The sequence below is a fragment of the Octopus bimaculoides genome, chromosome 14 (genome assembly GCF_046866305.1).
Source record: "Octopus bimaculoides isolate indiv1 chromosome 14, ASM4686630v1, whole genome shotgun sequence".
NCBI classification, from domain to species: Eukaryota; Metazoa; Mollusca; class Cephalopoda; order Octopoda; family Octopodidae; genus Octopus; species Octopus bimaculoides.
Genome location: NC_142941.1, coordinates 5,503,680 through 5,524,194, shown reverse-complemented (window position 1 = coordinate 5,524,194; position 20,515 = coordinate 5,503,680). Strand labels below are relative to the sequence as shown.

At 37.0% G+C, this 20,515-nt stretch overlaps 2 protein-coding genes across 4 annotated transcripts in view; one reads left to right on the top strand and one right to left on the bottom strand.

The window, feature by feature from the left end:
* LOC106868335 (uncharacterized) overlaps nt 1-20,515 on the top strand; it is a 181,312-nt gene that overhangs the window by 41,079 nt on the left and 119,718 nt on the right. The gene's annotated exons all lie outside the window — the stretch shown is intronic.
* The window catches only part of LOC106868336 (uncharacterized), a 61,842-nt gene that overhangs the window by 37,299 nt on the left and 4,028 nt on the right, over nt 1-20,515 (bottom strand). Inside the window, exons 4-14 of one of the 3 annotated variants that reach the window (XM_089363152.1) lie at nt 19,880-19,999; nt 18,298-18,435; nt 17,275-17,418; nt 13,565-13,825; nt 11,099-11,293; nt 8,759-8,905; nt 7,331-7,465; nt 6,351-6,482; nt 3,014-3,148; nt 1,832-1,966; nt 542-620 (exon numbers count right to left, since the gene is read on the bottom strand). In XM_089363152.1, the coding sequence (XP_089219278.1) occupies nt 542-620; nt 1,832-1,966; nt 3,014-3,148; nt 6,351-6,482; nt 7,331-7,465; nt 8,759-8,905; nt 11,099-11,293; nt 13,565-13,825; nt 17,275-17,418; nt 18,298-18,435; nt 19,880-19,999 (1,621 nt within the window). Of the gene's footprint in view, nt 1-541; nt 621-1,831; nt 1,967-3,013; nt 3,149-6,350; nt 6,483-7,330; nt 7,466-8,758; nt 8,906-11,098; nt 11,294-13,564; nt 13,826-16,784; nt 16,896-17,274; nt 17,419-18,297; nt 18,436-19,879; nt 20,024-20,515 lie in introns of those variants that run through there. The other 2 variants (XM_089363150.1, XM_014913543.2) reach the window with 2 other exon arrangements.

The following is a 20,515-nucleotide window of genomic DNA, read 5'->3' as shown; positions in this document are numbered from 1 at the left end:
GGGTCCTCGGAGGCCTGCTACACTTGAGTTAGAGCGGGAGCGTACGGTCCTTGGGGGTAGACGCGAACTCGCGGACTCGACCAGGTAACGATACTTAGAAACGTCGTGCAACAAACCGTTCCTAGGAGAAGCAATGCAAATACAATGATGTATCACGTGGTAGCTTCCACTGTGTCGCCAGCGTTCACGAAGTGAAAGGCTGCAACGACTTGCAGTTGACTGGGACTCTTCGGTCCATGTTTTAAGACCGGTCAGGTAGATTGCCGATGCTTGTCGCTGATCAGCAGAAATGGGAATAAGTGAACATCAGAGTGTGTAAAAATTTACAACGCAAGCAAAATAACTCGAGATCGAACCCAGAACTACAAGTTTGCAAATGGAAAATCTTAACTTCACGGAAACGAACTGCACTTCGATACATTTGATTACCACATCAAAAATATCAAGGAGCCGTTCATTCGGCTAATATGAGAGATTCATTAATTTTACATGAGATATTTATATGAGAGATTCATAAACTTAAAATAAATCGACCACTTACCAGCAGCAGATACACACAGCTATTAAAACTAGACTCACTAGTATTCCGATTGCAATGATAATTTCGATTATATGCGTTGCTGTAAAAAGTATAAAATCATTGACTGAGTTGAGCCTTTTCATTGAAAAAAGAGTGATGAATTATTAAAATGTTAACAAAATATTATGTTCACTGTCCCATTCACTTTAAACTATTCATATCTCATTCTCTTTATCGCTTCCCGCTTTCTTATGCGTGTATATATATGTGTGTATTATTATTATTATTATTATTATTATTATTATTGTCCTCATCATTATTATCATTATTATTTACTTTTAATCTACTTGTTTGTTACAATCACTTGACGAGACACACTCAGCTTCCAGGGGCGTGTGGAGGATAGATGTTACAATATAACTGAAATCTTGGGGAGGGACGTGGCAGGGGCAGTAGCGAAATATCTTCATGTAATACAACACATACATTTAAATTAATAATGTTTTTCTAAGGATGTGGGCAGTACTTGTCAGTACAATCTTTTGGATTTCTCTGAGACATGATTCTCCTGGGATATTATCTAGATGTTTGTGACATCCCTTTCTTATCATATCTAGGGCACCTACAATAACAGGAACAGTTCTCGTTTTAAGATGCTACATCTTTCAATTTCCAGGTCCTTATATTTACTTAGCTTGTGAAATTCCTTGACATAATATATTTTTATCGGTGGGAGTACTTACATCTATAAGTCTACAAGTATTTTCTTTCTCGTCTTTAATAATTATGTCTGGTCGATTAGCCTTGATCGTTCTGTCAGTGTTAACTGGAAAATCCCGGAGGATAGTGGCATTTTTACCTTCAACGATTGGCTCAGGATGATATTCATAACAGAAAGCAAGAGTGTTGATTTTGTAGTGTTTACATATTTCCCAATATAAATATTGTCCCACCCTATCGTAGCGATTTCTGTATTCGTTTGGTGTCAGCACAGGACATTCCGAGACGAGATGGTCTATTATTTCGTCAAATGCACCGCAGAATCTGCATTTGGGGTCAGAACCGTTTTGAAGGACGTTAGGCTTGTAGTCTTTAGTAAGCAAGCTTTGGATATTAAGCTCTAGCAAATCATCAATGAGGAAGAAGACTGAACTCAACTCCAGTCTGATCTATATGCTGATCTACGCTCAGCCAACTCTGATCAGGGGTTCAACAACAACGACGACGATGATTACAACAACAACTACGTTATTGCATTCATTCTATTCTCTTTTATAATCATAATGCTTACATGAATAATAAAATACTTACGAGTCTGACAATCAGCTCCTGTGTGGGTGATTTCACATCCATTTGAACAGGTACCGTTTATTATGTTACAAGGAGCTTTATCAAGACAGTTGCAAACTCCTGAACAACTATCACCATAAGTCCCGGCTGCACATTCTGAAATTATAAATAGAAGAGATTTTTATGATAGCAGATACATTCTATAGTGATATAATTTCAGTGGGGACATACATTATACAGAGATCATTAAGTTTGAAGAGAATTATACAGGGATCAAACTGCCATAGTGTAATATATAGTAGGACGGTTACACAATCACGAAACTCTGGGTTCGATCCCCACAGCCCAGCATCATAACGTAATCCTCACAGGATCATCGAGTACTGTGTGACTAAGCTGAACTTTTGAATTAAATGTTCTAGCTATCCACTATCTATACTAGTGCGTACATGCTATCTTTAAGGTAGCATGTTTTACATTGGTTTGATATCATTGTATCATATACAAACCGAAAGAAAGAAATATAGTCTTTGTTTATATATAACATGCAGTTATATAATTAAAAACTGTTACATACAAAATGAAAGTGAAGCGAAACAAGCAGATATAGCAATGCAATCTTAGTATTATTTAAGTTGACTTTTTATATTATCAGAATCTTCAAAATGCATAAAACCTGTATTCCGGTCTTTAACACTTTACTCAGAGCCTGTTATTGTATATCATTGCACATGCATTACTGGAACAACAACAACAACAACAACATGGTCGTCATTATCATCATTAAGATATTTATGTACTGAGTACATTAGATACGGAGAGGTAACTTTACCTGTGTTGGTGTTACTTCCACAAATTCTAGGATGTTAAACATTTCTGTTGTTCACACATTTACTTCCTTCAGTTAACATTAATAATTCAACATAACTTCATACTTAGCAAAATAAGTATTTATACACTTATGCTCTTGTTGTAGAGAGTACGATAACTTGAATTAATCAATACATGTATATAGGTGAGATAGACATTGTTAAAGAAAGATTATAACAATCAAAATTTCAAGTAAGACATCTCAATATCAAATAGAAAAAAAAATTTGAAATGAGTTTATGCACTTGTATCCCACTTAATTAAAATTAAGAACAGATCATGTGTGTGAGTCGTGGGGAAATAGTCTGATTATTAGTATACACGTATACTTACCATCCTGACAGCCGGAACCCCCGTATCCAGGAAAACAGCCTCTAGGACATGCACCATGCATCGGGTTGCAGGCGTCATCATCAGCACAGTTACATGTTTTGGTGCAATTGATTCCATACGTGCCTTCCTTGCAGACTGTGAAACAAACGTATTATACCTTATATTGCGTAAACGGTAAAGAGCTCGTTCCATAAATGAAAAGACGGGAAAAAAAAATCAAGCAAGGACTGATGACCAAGACAACCATAATAGGAAATCGTTTAACCAACTACGGCGCCTCAATATTTTCGATTGATCTGCTAGTAACAGCGACCAAATCTTCCTCAAACAATACCCTGTTGGACTTCAAACAGGAAACATTAAACAATGTAGACCTAAATATCTCTTAAGATGGCCACGGGTGGAATGTCTATAACCATAGATCTTTCTAATCAGTCAGGATTCATCAGAATCTAAACAAGAGCAGTAGTAGTGGTTGAATTACATGGGACTGCCTTCTCGATCTGAGTTCACCCAAGTGTAAATAACAACGAAAACAATAATATACAAACAGATAAGAAAGCGAAATCTTTCAGCAATCGCTCAACTTGCCAGTACTTCTAGCATGTCTGCCAGCATTCTTTTTCAGTGGCGTTACCATTTCCCGGCTCACAACATTAGAAATTCTGACGTTCTGCCAAGATATCGTCAAGCAAATCTGGCATGAACTCGTACAAATCGTAATGCAACCGCATATCGCCTCCTGTATTTCAGCGGCCGTTATTGGCTTTTCGTAGAAATTCACGTTGACTACCGAGAGCTGCGTCAGGCCGCCCAGAGACGAACTATAGTCCACTGCTGTAGCCGAGTCATTACTTTCCCCAAACAGTCATGCGAAATGCTGCTGGAAAGTCACACATATCTCCTTGGAATTGTATATCGTGCGCCCGACCCAGACTGTCAAAGATCTGGTCGTGAATTTGTTGTGACGTTTTCTCCAACGCTCGGACCCATTGGACAGCTTTAGCTGTTTGAGTGCACGAACCTTAGTTCTCACAATCCAATCCTCGAAGAAATGATCAAGGGCCATTTTCGCTGCTTGTACGTCGATCACAATACCTTTGCTATCACCATCATTATGACAATGAAATGAAGAGGCGATTGTGCTGCAAACCCACAGGGCGTGCTCTGTTAAGTGATTGCCCACCACCACCAATCGCATTTCTTTATTGGTAGCACTACTGATAAAATTCATTCCCGCTTAAGATAGCAATAAATTATTATTGAGTGAGAGCAGTGGATGCCATCAAAGTGACACTGGGGTACAAATATACGAAACCCAGTATACCCATTATGACTACCCGTCTGATAAGGACACACCAAGCACATACATCACAACCCTATCTGCGTGACATGGTCATCTCATTTCAAGATAAACAGCGCATGACCTTGCGGGTGGGGCCCAGTTAGAATTTTCTTCAGGTTGAGTAGCCCATTTCGCTCAAAAGGTCCCTGAATAAGGGTTGTTTAAGGATGTTGAATGAAGCACTCGTTTCCGGAGGTGAATTATTCAAACCCCAAAGAATTCCACTCATGATTCCTCTCATTATTATTATTATTATTATTATTATTATTATTATTATTATTATTATTATTATTATTATTATTATTATTATTATTATTATTATTATTATTATTATTATTATTATTATTATTATTATTATTATTATTATTATTATTATTATTATTATTATTATTATTATTATTATTATTATTATTATTATTATTATTATTATTATTATTATTTCTATTTATTATTAAAAAGTATTATTAAATGTTGTTTAGTTTCAACTTTTGTCTTGTACTTGAGATAATCATAAATATGTGAAGATTGAAGGGAATAGTTGGAGGAAGAGAAGCAGCTTGGTGAATAGACCAAATTCTACAGGTCTGTAAATAGATTCGGCAAATAGTGAAGAGGCCAGCAAAGGACATTCCAGTGCAATAAGGAGAGAAAAGCGGCCTCACACCTCAGCAGAGGTCAAACGTGTTTACTACTACTAGCGATCAATGACAGCGCTGACCCTGGCCTTAAAAAGAACCAATTCACTTTGTTCTGTTTTAATTACTGATAGAAAATTATATATATATATATATATATATATATATATATATATATATATATATATGTATGTATATATATGTATATATATATATATATATATATATATATATATATATATATATATATATATATATATATATATACTGATTTTCCCATCGTTGAATTATTTTTGAATCTCTGAAGTTTTTCCCTCTTTTCTTTTTATAAGATTTGCTGTAGTTTAACTTTTGTAATTGTGCAGTTTGTATATATTGGCAGGTGCTTAATAATAATAATGGAGGTAAGCACCTGCCATTATTATTATTATTATTATTATTATTATTATTATTATTATTATTATTAATATTATTATTATATGTTTGACTTTTGTTTGTAAAGAAAGAAGAAAAACGTTTTAAAATACAATCCTTTAAAATTTGAAATTACGAGAATTTGGAGTATGAAATATGTAAAGTTGAGCCTGCAATAATTGGTGCATTAGGAACTGTGAGTAAGGATATAGATGAATGGTTGGAAGAGATTGGAATAGAATGTCCTGAAGAGCTTCCACAGAAAGTTTACCTCTTAGACACAGGAAAGATTATCAGAAGGATTTTCAACACTTGAAAGATTATCGAAAGCTTGTGGATATATAAAGTTACTGGTAGTAACCCGTTACCCACATAAATTCTAGCAGGAATAAGAACGAACCTGAGTCAAATAATATCTTTTATTGTTACAGGAACAACAAAAGAGTCGATTTCGCAAAGGCAAATTAGAAAGCGAAGCAGAAAATATGCTTGAAAAGAAGAAAATCCTAAAGAGAGTAGGTTGACGGGGTAATTATCAGTCAAATGGGGAAAAGAATTACACTAGGCCAATCACAGAAGGCCAGATAAATTCTGACAACCAAAGGCAGGTGAAGTCCTAACATAAAATTCGTCCATAAGTGAATTGAACTAAATATTGGGTTGTCCGGAAAGTTCGTGCCGATTTTTAAAGGAAAGAAAAAGGTCAATAAATACTTGCCATTACATTTTGAATCAACCAAATATGAACCATTTTCTGGCACAATGCGTTTCCATCTTTCCTTTAACTTGAAAATACCCTCTTCCCAGAATTGAGGCGGTTTCATGGCAAATAAGTCAAAAGGTAAACTACTATAAATCGGCACGAACTTTCCGGACAACCCAATATATTCACTTTGAATTCACTTCATAATTCCAATGGTATAATCAGTTGTTTCATACTCACATTCTTGACAGCTTTCACCCAGATATCCAGCCTCACATCCATGAGCACAATGACCATTTTCTGGGTTGCAACTGCTGTCAATACAATGACAGCGCTTACGACATTCATCTCCATATGTACCTTTACGGCATGCTGAAAAACAAAAACAGAAGAAACACATTTTAATTTACGAATTTATTGTTGCCTTTTAAATATCAGTGACATAATATTACTGGCATCATAGTCGACGCCAACTGAAGACGACAGAACCATATTATTTGCGAATTTCACAGAGCTTCCCTGAAGCTCACTCCATCTGGTGGCTTCCAAATGGTCTGTTTCATTCACAAGGCTTGAATCAATCCAAGACTTTCATAGAAGATATTTACCTAAATTTCTGTGCATTGAAATCGAACCTTAAACCGGCTAAACTAGCTTCTTAATAAATCAACCATACCCAAATAGTGAAAAACTTTAATCAACGGAAATCTGAGAATGTGTAAGACAGACAACTATTTCAAGCAATTGGTTAGATGTCTTCAGGCATACAATCTTCTGCCATCTCCCTCCTTAGTACACGTTGGTGCGACTCTTGCACACTTTATTACCTTCCCTGTTAGCACACGTTCTTCACCCATATTAGTATACTATGTAGTCAACGTTGACAATACATGTTATTGCTTCCCTTGTCATCACAGGTTGTCGTTCCCTATGTTATATATGTTGCTGTACCCCTTGTTAGTAGACTTTGTTGTTAAGTTGTTAGCTTAGGCTGTTGTTTCCCTACTTTGTATATCTTGTTGTATCCCTTGTTTTTTATATTTTGCCGAAAAAGCCAGTACATTGTTAGTACACTGTTCCATGTCACACACAGTGCTGTCGCCCTTGTTGATAATCCTTGCTATATCTTGTATTAGCACACTTCTAACATCTCAGAATACATAACTCAAAAGAACAACAATTGCAATACACAATGACAACAGAAAGCAAACGTTATTAACCTTTTTGACAAGTGGCTGATCTGAAACCAGGTGGACATCCTCGTGGGCATATTCCAGTGACTCTGTCGCAGATGTCCTTTTTTCGACAGTTGCATTTCCCATCACAGTGAGTACCATATTTTCCAGGAGTACACTCTGAAAAGAACAATTTCTTTTAATGTCCACCAGATTTGACATTAAAGAGACTCTATTAAAGTTTAAAATCTCAGATACACTTTATCGATTATAGGAATTAAGAATTAAAAGAGACAAGTTAAAAGCTACCGAAAGAATTATGTGAAGGATTTCCTTACGATGCCATTTATCATATGCTGTTTCTGTTATTGCTGAGTTTAGTTTAAAATCAGATATGATGAGCATATCTATAATAGTTGGTCGAAAGAGTAAGTTCAAGTCACAGATCTGTTACACTTGAGATACGAAGCCTTCACCATTTGATGGGCCTTCGCACTAATATATCCTGAATATGAATTATTGTCAGTTGTGACATGTGGTTTTTTTTAACCCAGTCTATTCTTGTATGCTTGTCGCTTCAAGTGATGAACTCCTCGAGGACAAATGTGAAAACTAGAAAGCGTTTAAGGTCAGTGAGGTGGTTCTTGGTGTTGTTTGTCCCAAACCAATGACCACCCAGCTTATTTTCAGAGAGCGTATACAGTATCTGAATAGCTAAATTATCGTATGTATTCTTTCTTTGTATAAGAGGGTAGTGTGTGATTTGAGGGAGATTTGGCTACTATTTCTTGCAGGTCAGAATTTTAATAATCTTGTAGTAATACCCAAACTGGGCGTCGCAATACAACGATGCACCTCGAGGTGTAATTAGATGTGCCACGATAATAATACAATATTTTAAAGCAGAAAATACAAAATGATGTACTTAATATAAAGTATTTCCTCTACTTATTAGCATTACATGTAAAAAAAAAAATTGATTGAAGAAGAAATAAGGTATGTTTATCTCAAATAAATTCAAACATTGAAAAATATTGATAAATATATCAAGATCGCGTTTCTCATTCATAACTAAATCCATTTACTTAATAAGGCAGTCAGTACCAAATAGATTCCTCTGGTTTAATTTGTTTATATTTCCAAGTTGTACAAGAAAGTAACTTGAACCAATTCCATTGTGGAACAGCCATTTAATCAATAGCACACGAAACCGTTAAATCTCATAAAATTTGACGAGATGTTAAACGTTTTGACGTACGACTGCGAATTGGTCACTAATTCAGCGTTGCAGTGGATGTATGTCATGAACCATTTTACAGCTGTGTGACGAAAATTGTGATACCTCATGAAATAAATTCAGTCTGAAGAAATACTGCAATAGGTAGAAAGACTACGTTTACAACTCATTCAGTTGACAGTATAGAATAAACAAGTAAAAAGAAAAATAACTCTATTTCTATAATGATCACTTACCTTTGCAATCTCTTTTACTCCTGTTCCATGAATAACCGTCAAGACAAGCTGATGTACAGCGGCCATCGGAATCAGAACAGTCATTATTTACGCAAAGAGAGGAGCAGTGCTTTGTACAGAGATAGCCGTGGTATCCATGTTTGCATTCTGAAAAAAGACACATCGATTATGTGCGCGTATATATGTGTATGTGTGCGTGTGCATTTGTGTGTGTGTGTGTGTGTGTGTGTGTGTGTGTGTGTGTGTGTGTGTGTGTGTGTTGTAAATATACGGCGTGAATAAAAATGGGTGAGTATAATTTTCAATAAACGTTCAAATTGTTCGATCAACGCTCTCTCTCAACAACAACAACGGAGGGAGGAGGAAAAGAGAGAGATTCTCTCTCAACAACAACAACGGAGGAGGAGGAAAAGAGAGAGATGCTTTGTACATAAATGAAAACTGTAAATGAAGATGATAAAACGGGAAATAATTTCTTTTTTTTTTTTACAATGTTACTGACATATCTTTATCACTTACACTACCATAAATGGAGGGGTGCGATGGAAAGCTGCAACACAGTGATACAGTGAGAGATTAGGTTGGAAAAAATGTCCTGTCGCGTTTCCAAATGGAAATAAATGCCTCTTTGCTCTTAATTGATATAATTTACCAAGATAATATTTACCCTTATTATTGATAATATAATCCCATATATTGGCAAACTGTCGATCTCTTGGGCATAAATCCCTTCAGGTTGCGAAGCAAAGAAACATTCAATATCATTTTCAACCTTTCTGAAATTAATAAACAATTTCCCTCAATTTCCTTCTAATTTATGTTGCAATGATCTGAAACGATGATAGACACATGGTTCTGGTCTCCATCTGCAGTGGACCTGCTTCTACCGGCCTGTCTTTCCTCGGTCTCCTTCAGCCGCGACTTCACTGGCGAGATATTCCACAAGTTAGCCGAACCTGATGTGGCCAAGGTACTGGAGTTAGCCCTAGCCGATTTGACAGCTGATGGGTCCACCGTCCCCCAGAATATGCCGCCCAGCGCAGTTGGGGCGACTTCAGATCCAACTCCACTCACAAGTAGCTAGAGACGTCACTAGACCAGTACCGCCTTGCCTGCCTCCGCTCTGCCTCGCAGACAAATAGCAGCGCATGACTTAATTCGGTGCCCTCCGCATCTACTGGTACCTTTCTAGATGATGAGTGCACCCGTATCAGAGTGACCCAACTCTTCGATCCCCGTGTGCGCGAGCCGCAAAACTGTCGCTGCGAAGCAGTAGGAGACGAATTTGGCGTGCATTGTTTATCCTGCAGCCTTACCGCAGGTCGATTCCGCCGACACTACTCTGAATGGTATAATCAGAATGGGGCTTTGACTTGGCCGGTTTTCCGTCTGAACTTGAGCCAGCAGGTCTTGACCACGAGATGGTAATCGCCCCGATGGTGTAACCCTCTTCATTTCGAAAGAAACAGGTCTCTAGCCTGGGACGCAACATACGACACGTTCTCCAGCTCCAACCTCACAAACCCTGATGTCGCCGCCCATAACGCGTTGGAGAAAAAAATCAATGAATGCAGAAACACCGCACTTGCGAGACGTATAGGCCGTTCAGTTTGTCTCTGGTTCGGTTCGAGTGCGTGAGGTTGATAAGCCAGAAAAATATCGAAACATAAATGACCATTGCTCCAGAATGAGATTCAGACTGCGTTGTTTTGCCTGTGTCTGACTATGACGTTCAGGTATTGTAGCACCCGGCACTTTGAGAGAGTCATCTCCAACGCGTCAACTCGCAGCCGACCGGATAACAAGTATAGCACACATACTGAGTATGTGTATTCGATAATGTTTACAACAGTTGCTGATTCTGATTTATATTTGAATAGACAGATAGACAGGCAGGCAAGCAGACAGACAGACAGACAGACAGACAGACAGACAGACAGATAGATAGATAGATAGATAGATAGATAGATAGATAGATAGATAGATAGATAGATAGATAGATAGACAGACAAACTGATAGATAGATAGATAGTTAGCTAGATAGATAGATAGATAGATAGATAGATAGATAGATAGATAGATAGATAGATAGATAGATAGATAGATAGATAGATAGCTATGTATGTATGTGCTTGTGTCAGTCTTAGAGTCATCTCTGAAAGTCTGTTTCATGCGTGTTTTTCTGCAATACAGGGTTTCTTTAAAATAAAAACTGGAGTCAAGATGGCCCACCGAACATCCTATGAAAACGGTGCAAAATCGGAGAAAAACAAAGTATGATCTCAGTTTCAAAATATTCATCAATTAATAGAAGGATCAAACTAATAAAGCTTCACTTACTTATTATTTCAACTTCACACAATGTAAGCATGGCATGGGGACCTTCGATTTTGAGAATGTCTCCCTGAATTGGTTTTTTTAATCGGATGTAGATGATATCTTTAGTGTGTTCAGTAGAAGAACTTTGATGGGCTTTAACAAAAGAACCATTAGGTCCTGAATTCACGAGAACACGAAAATCCTTAAATCGTGATTCTGTTGATAAAAAGAAAATGAAAGTTGAACGAAAATCTACTTTTGCTTACTCAATATATGAAACATATACAGAACGCAGACAGACAAATAAATAGATAGATAGATAGATAGATAGATAGATAGATAGATAGATAGATAGATAGATATACATATATATATATATACATATATATACATATATAGATACATATAGCGTAGGCTCGAAACGTCACAGTCTTTCCCTATTCCCGAGCGTTAAACTAATACATCCATTTGTTGTTTACATCACCTGTCTTCGTATGTTGTTTTTTTCGTAAATTCTCCCATATATATATATATATATATATATATATATATACATATACATATATACATATATATACATACATTTATATATATACATACATACATACATATATATATATATATATATATATATATATATATATATATATATATGAATATATGTGTGTGTGTGTGTGTGTGTGTGTGTGTGTGTGTGTGTGTGTGTGTGTATACATATATATATTACATGTATATATATTCTTTGTATTATTACATTATTGAACGCACACGTCCTATTTTACAAGTAAGTCTACTATTATTCTGACGTGACTATCTTTCTATCTATCTATCTATCTATCTGTCTATCTATCTATCTATCTTTCTATCTATTTATCTATCTGTCTTCCTCCATCTTTCTATCTATACCTCTGTCCTGGCCTCTACTTCACTGCTATACCCTTCTGTCCCTTCCTCCTTGTTCCACTTCCTCCCTCCACCATCCTCTCTATCTATTTATCTATCTGTCTTCCTCTATCTTCCTATCTACCCTTCTGTCCTGGCCTCTACTTCACTGCTTCTGTCCCTTCCTCCTTGTTCCATTTCCTCCCTCCACCATCCTCTCTGCTCTCGTGTGACCTGTGGTCAACTTTCTTTTCACTCCAGCCGCTGTGAAGGCAAGACGAACTACTAGCGTTCTACCTCAGATTTGCGTTTGGCCGTACGGCTTTTGAATGTTGTTTTCACTGTCCATTTTTTCCTGTCTTGGTTTGTGTTTGCCACCTTGGAATCCTCTGTGTAGTTGGTTGATCCACTACTCAGGAAGAGACTATTCTAGAGTACGTCCTGTCTGGTCTTCGAAACGTCTAGATAGAATAGAGACAGCTGATGAAGGGATATTCCAAGGGGCTTTCCGTTTTCCTATGTGTTCGTTCCGTTGTCTGTAGTTTATTGTTCTAACGTCCTGTACCCTGATATGCATGTATATACACATGTAGATGTAAGTATGTACATATATGTGTGTATACATGTATATATATTCTTTGTATTATTATATATATATATATACATACATATACATACATATACATACATATATATATACATACATATATACATACATATGCATACATATACATACATATATGTAATATCAATATGCGATGGATTTTTGATTTTGAAATTTCTATCACGACTCGCTTCCTGTACATTTTCCTGAACTCCTGCAATACATTTTCAATTACTCTATCTCGATTTGTGAGGTCCGTCGATGGCCGCGATCTTCCAGAACATTTCTTGTAAACATTCTGAATGGTTCCATCTGCTTCGAAGTTATATCTAATTTGAGTGAATGTAAATCATATGGGTTGATTTGCTTGAAAACTCACTCTTAATTTGTCTTCGAACTTCTAAAAGTACTTTCGGATAAATTTCCTTCGTTCAAAAATTAGTCTGATTCCCTTTTTTATTTCAAATTGATCGAATGAAACCCAAAATGAAATGAGTCGTTAACATTAAAGTGTCTATACATTTTAGGAACATCCTATCTCTCTCTCTCTCTATCTCTCTCCCTCTCTCTCTCTCTCTCTCTCTCTCCTCTCTCTCTCTCTCTCTCTCTCTCTCTCTCTCTCTCTCTCTCTCTCTCTCTCTCTCTCTCTCTCTCTCTGTGTAAACAACGGGTATATTTTGGAACCTATTTTAGGTATTGTTAGACAGTTAAGCAGTCTCAGTGCAATTATTTCCTTTAAAATATAAAAAAAAACACCACAGAATTTTCAAATTTTGGTGTTAGCGTCTATCCTTAAATATTACTTGACAGAAATAGCTGCGATAGCATACTCAAATGTCTCTCTAGCTTCTTAACAATTACATTGTACAAGATATTCCTGAAAGACGGGATTGCTATGGCTTAAATGTCTTTGAATATGGGGGGGGGGTCTACTTGGGGCTCAATAACAACATTAATAACAATACTATACATATCAATGTATAGATCATATCAGAACTTACTTTGTGTATTTCTGTTGTAAATCCTAAATTGAGTTAAGTTGTATACTCTATCAAGTTTAACTTGCCACCAATTGTTACGTACGTTGAGAGTACTCGTACATGTGTGGTGTTCATATGAAGGGTCGTAAGTTCCATCTACAGCGTAGGAACCGTACATTGGTGCAATCTTTTGAGTACATTTACCTTCGTGGCTGAATAAGCGGGTTAAGTTGTGTCCGTAAGTAGAGCTTTGTGATGCTAGTCTACCTAAAGCAATGTTCTCTGAAAAACAAATGAAAAATACAACATAAAATTTAGTGAAGTTTGGTGGGTAGTATGGTGAACGGTTTATTAAATTGTTTGTTGAATAGTTTATTAAATTGTTTGTTGAATAGTTTATTAAATTGTTTGTTGAATAGTTTATTAAATTGTTTGACGGAAGATTTGTCAAGTGGTTTTGTGGGTGATCTCATAGGCGGTTTGGTAGATGGTTGTTTGAATGGTTTTGGCGGATTAATTTTGTGGGTGGCTTTGAGAATAGTTTGATAGAGAGATTATGTTGTAACCGATTTAATAGGTGGTCTCGCAGGTGGCTTGGTGAATCATTTGGTGGTAGGTTGGTGGATGGCTTGGTGGATGGCTTGGGAAATGGCTTATTGAAAGGTTTGATGGATGGTTGGGGTATAGATAATTGGATGATTTTGTGGTCAAGAATAATCAAATCATTTTTTTCATTGCATCTTAAACCCACGACTACATTATCAGTTTGTCTTTTTCTAAGACGGTAGGCTGTGATTTGATGGGTATTTAGCTGCTATTTCTACATATAGGTTTTTCTTTATTATTAATCGAATGTGGTAGTGTTGAAGTTTAGTCACATAGTCTTACCGCTGCTCAGTATATTTCTGTACACTCAGAGACCTCGATGGACGTGGGTACAGTGAACTCGATCCGAGCGTGACGATGGTTGCTCTTCTTCACCTTCTTCTGAACGATGGTGTATATTGCAGCAGAGCATTTGGGCGCTACGTGTACATATGATGATGACCATTATCGTCATCGTCATTTAACGTCTATTTTCCTTGCTGGCATGAGTTGGATGGTTCGAAAGGAACCGATAAGCGAGAAGTTGGTGCCAATCTCCAGTGTCTATTTTAGTATGGTTTCTGTGGTCGGGTGCCCTTTTAACGCCGACCACTTTACAGAGTGTAGTGGTTATTTTCTTTGTGGCACGACACTAGTAAGATCAAGTAATTTGCATGGCAAGAAATCAGATAGACGTAACTAACAGTGCTCTTTCTGTGTATGCATCGATTCTGAGTGGAGTCCTCAAGTAATTGTACCAGGACCACTAATGTTTGTGGTAGCGCTCTCAGATATGTCTTTCGTCATGCAGTTTGCTACTCTCACTAGTTATGCAAATAATACACAAGTAACGTAAGCAGTCAAGGCCCTCGATGACACTGTAAAACTGCAGAAAGACCTGAATGCAACATTCGAGTGGGCAGATGGAAATAAGATGCAGTTCAACGCTGCATAATTCTATGTACTCAACTATCGGCCCACAAATAGATCGCAATCGGAACACAGGTGCTAGAGTTAGTTCGATCCCAGAATCAGAGTCGATCCATGACCTGGAAATCCACATGGATTTTGAAGTCATTCAGAGCTACGAAAAGGGATAACATGCGACTCCTATGGAAAGCATTTGTGTTGAGTCGTCAAGATTACTTCTTCCAGCTGTAGTCGCCACAAAGGGCCAAACTAACAGCGGAACTAGAGGCGATCCATTGCCACCACACAAAGATTTATTCGATGCAACAGATGAGCTACTAAGTGAGGCTAAAAGAACTGAGGTTCTTCTTCCTAGAGAAAATACGAAAGATATGGATTGATGTGTGCGTGTGTGTGTGTGTGTGTGTGTGTGTGTGTGTGTGTGTGTGTGTGTGTGTGTGTGTGTGTGTGTGATATCCTGGAAGGTCTAGCTCCCAACTTTGGGATTAAAAGTGATGCCAACCGAACTGGACCTACTGCAGTGTACCAAAGATCCCGTCCTCTCCATCTAGAGCAAGGGCCCAGTACTGTGACAGCTTAGGTTTCAAGGGCGTACAACATTTCAAGAGTCTGCAAAACAACCTCAGAGATCTGCGAAGTGTGGATGTTTTCAAAGAACATTTGGATAGTTTTTTATCTGTGATACCAGACGATCCACATCGCGGCAGGAAACACAAGGAACAGGTCTGTCGAACTTCACCAGAAACTGCTCTGGTGAGAAAGTTAGGAAGTGAGTGTGAAATAAAAACCAATCACACTTAGGGCAGCACCCCAGAATGGCTGGTGAATCTAGCTGAAGCCAATGAAAGTAATAGACAGACAGACAGACAGACAGACAGACAGACAGACAGACAGACAGATTGACAGACCTAGCTCAGTGGTTAGATAGGGTGTTGGGATCTTGGGTTCAAGACCATTCGACTGTGAGTTCGATTCTTTGACTGACTGAACAGTGCATTATGACTTTGTGCAAGGCGCATTATTTCAAATTACCTCAACCCAACCAGTAGAAAATAAGCATACGAGTTAGCATGGGACCAGAAACGGATTAGCATGAGATAAGCACTCTTAGGGCAATTATAACTCCTGCTATGGGTTAGTGCCACCTGTTTCTTTTCCCCAGCCAAATTATTTTATATGGTTTTAGGCGGATATTATGTTCTTGCACAAACTTAACTGACATTTGCTCGAAACGATTCTGTGGTCAAATTCAACACATTCAACTGCGTTGTGAATTTTTTTAATGCTATTAATCCTCTTCTTTTTAGTTGTAATGTATTCCGATTGATTAAGGCTATCACAGGACTGACGATATGCCCAGAACCTACTTTTGTGGGGTTCAAACATTGTAGCAACAACACGGTGCTGTTGCATGAGGTCATTTATCTACCTGATATTTTTATTGGTGTTTTTTTCTGAAAGCTAAGAGTGAATCTCTAGGCCCTGGTTGAGTGTTAAAATAGCCCTCATTTAAGAGAACGTTGTATGCTGGATTACGCTGATTGTGACAGATAGCTCCTGATAGAATCGCTCAACTGCTACATCTAGAAGATTTTTGTGTAGACTGTTGTATCAGGGAAAAGTAGTTACTGAGTTTCTCAGTAGGGTTACTCTCATGACATGCTCAATATATATTATATCACAATACGGACGCCGGCAGTAAGGAGTTTTGGAGAAAACAGAATACCTTCTCCTCCAGTGACAGCATTTTTCTTGTTCTTCTGTGCCCATCATATTGTAAGAGTGTATGCTTTAAATGTCTCCTGCATAAGTAACTCATCACATATGTTTCGATATTCCTGTAGACAAACATAAAGTTTTCGGTAACATACTTGATAATCGCTGTCAAAATGTAAGGGGGGTAACTCCTAAATCAAATTGATTAAAAATTTAATGTCGGGCATGCTGCAAAGAATGTGCTTGAGCTATAAAAACGGTAGCAACTTGGATATGTTTTGGTCTTATTAGATCGCTTCAGTGAACTATGGTATTATTCGTACTTACCAGACATTTGAATTATTAAAAGGAAATATAGATTCTGAGTAGAAAGCAAGTTAAAATAAGATACGAAAATTTTTCAGCTAAAATTTTCGCATAAAGAACGTATAGTTAAAGGTAGGGTGGGGCTAACTTATTTATTAGTAAGCGGTGAAGCATCCATTCAAAAATGTACTTACCGTAGGAAGTGTCTTGACAGTCACTACCCACATGTCCCTCTTCGCATCCATCTTTACAAAAACCTGTCCACTGGTGACACCAGCCATTTTTCTTACAGTAACATACTGATGTGCATGTAGCTCCGTATAACGTAGGAGGGCACCCTATCAAAAATAAAAGACATATACACATCATACGTACGCATGTCAGTAGATCCGGTATCGTTAACTGAAGCATTGGTTCACTATTATGACTATACGGAGCTAACCATAGTGTTACTGCGTGTCTTTTTTGTAGACAACGTTCCTGGTGTTGCCCGGATTACCACAAATGAAGAGATTGTGTGGACTGCCGACACGGGAGCATCCGACGTATAGTTGACCGTGGAGAAATACCTGCTGCGTCAGATTTAGGCCAACTACTTGTAACGACTGTCACTGTGGCTTGTTGATGCTCATTGCAAAGCATACTTTTACGGTAAACTGCCGTCTCATAAACTTTATATATTTATACAAAGACATTACAACTACAACTTACAAGAAAAAACCAAAAGATTTCCCATTTTTCTTTAGTAGATATATTTGTAACGTTTGTGTGGTGGGATATGAGGTACACACATTACATATTACCACGTGTCGGGGGATACAAACTTTATGTAACTCTATATTGGTGACAAAATCATCCTGCAACTCAGTAGTGGTCACACATTATATAACATTACATTGTAAACACAGAACCGCTTAGCTATTTATGTGCCATCGTCGGAGTCTCTAGTTGCTTGATCTTCTACAAAAAGCAGTCCAAATCCCCAAATCTTCAATATCACATTACTATCTTTAAAAATCGACAGGACACAGTTAATTTAGAAGTAAATGAACAAGATATACAAAAATGTAGTGTGATCGTAAACTGGACTGCCTTTCATTATAGATCTGATCAGCCATAACTGATTGGAACAACAACAACAACAGTAACAAATACATGTTACTTATATAGACATGATGTAACTATGTGACAACATTTCAACAAACGTGAACCCTTACCTTCAAGTTCGATCCTGGTGACACATTGGTTAGGTGTATCACTGCTAATTTTGAGGCGGTTAGTGAACGTGTCTCCTGTACATTTCACTAACTTTGCCCCAACATCGCATTTGAAATCTGTACCGTCGATTTGGGGAACTGCAATTGGAACACACACAAATTACACGGAATAATAATTATTTTTTCTTTTTTGTCTCGGGTTATTTCCTATTTGCTTCTATCAAGAAATCAAAGGAAATGACTACCGTTCCCTTCAAACTTTGCTTTTGTGACCTAGGCATCAGTGTTTTAAAACCGACCTATTTTCTTTAACATCTCAGGCAGATTCAGCGCTGAGTTACTGAATTATTGTTATAGCAAATATTCCATTCTATACTGCAGATTTGCTTGTCAGCTGCTTGACCTTGACCACTTGACCAATAAAACCACGATACCAATAATCCCACAACGAACACGTCTAATCGGAAGATTATATCTACAAGTTGTCAAAGGTACAGAAATAATGAGTAGAATATTCATGAAGTTCAGCACGTAATGATATCCACATATGGAATGCCATCAATGTCTGTGCCCATGTGCATATATTCGCCTTCATATGTATATGCACGCATACAAGCGTACATACATGTATACCCTGTTTGATGCTGTCTAAATTCCAGTGAAAGAGTTTGTTTCTTGACTTGAAATCGGCATTTTCTCCATTTGTTCGGAATTCGAAAAATAAACCAAAAACATACATACATACATACATTCATACATACATACATACATACATACATACATACATACATACATAAATGCAAGCATATGAACATACACAGGTACAAAAAAATCATCAAAATAGTCCAACAATGGAAACAAATTGAAGAGTTTCACATTATATTGATCCTCTTGTCTTCATAGATTTCAAGTTCAGTTACTTGAAGTTGATTTTAGTTTTTCTTCCTTTTTATATATTTCATCTATTCTTTATTACGTTACAATATTAGGTAATATTGATAATTTCTGAGACGCTATTTCCATGAATTTATATACAGATAGAAATCCCTGAAACAATCAAGAAGCTTTACTTCTAGTACAGAGAGCATTTGATACTAGATTATATTTAGTTCTTTAATTGATAATGTTTTTAACCTAATATGAACGCTTTTAATTAGAGGTAAAACAGAATAGATGACGAATTTCGTTACTCACGCCTACATCATAAATGTTTCTGATGTAGAGATTTTTCTAGTATGTCTGCTTATGGCATTTATCTGCAACTGCCTCACTTTTCACACTGCGAGAAACACACGGCACAACCTTCCGTTGTATTTACATATGAAAGGCTAGAATCATATCCTAATAAGCTGTGTATTTCTCATCTGAACAATGACCTTTGAGTATCTTTCCGCTTACTAATCACGAAAACCATGTAAAACATCGTGGGTGCTATCCTTCTTCCTCTGGCTAAGCCATAGCAAAATTAGAAAATGGTTTTATAGCTCATTATTATCGTTTGTAAATGAATAGAAAAAATGTAACTAAAAAAAATATAACTAAAACTGGACAGAACTGTAAAGATTAAAGGTTTTATACTCACGGCTTTTTAAACTGTGCAATATTATGGTATGAATCCGGTATTCATAGTTTAATTTCAAATTCAATGGTAGAGGGTCACATTTCATTGAAGAGTCAGAGAAAATGGTACCGGGATTAACTACTGCTAAAAAATGATGGTATAAACCTGAAGACAAAACAGAGAAATATATGTTTGTTTGTATGGATGCATACACACACACACACACACACACACACACAAGATACATCTTATGGATGCGTCATATGTGATGTTTCTAAGATTTCAGGGGTTTGGGTCCTTCAACATCAGACCCCTCCACCCACGCCCTGGGATGTGTAACACATTCCCTAAGTTCCAATCTTGAGAAATTAGGTTTCTTAAAACTAGAAAAGAGAAAGCTGATTCGAAGACTACAGATCCAAGCCATCACTGAAACTGTAAGAATCTGTAAAACTTTCCAGAAGTTTATCATTTAAGTATATATGCGCATGTCTAGACATGCAACTATATGCATGAGAATACATACATAAGATAAAACATATAAACCTGCACATGTACCGACTCCAAATACTGCACACATGCATACATACAAAAATACCTAGTTAATGTTGTTGAAATTCCAATGACGGACCCTTCGATCATGGTTAGAAACCGGCT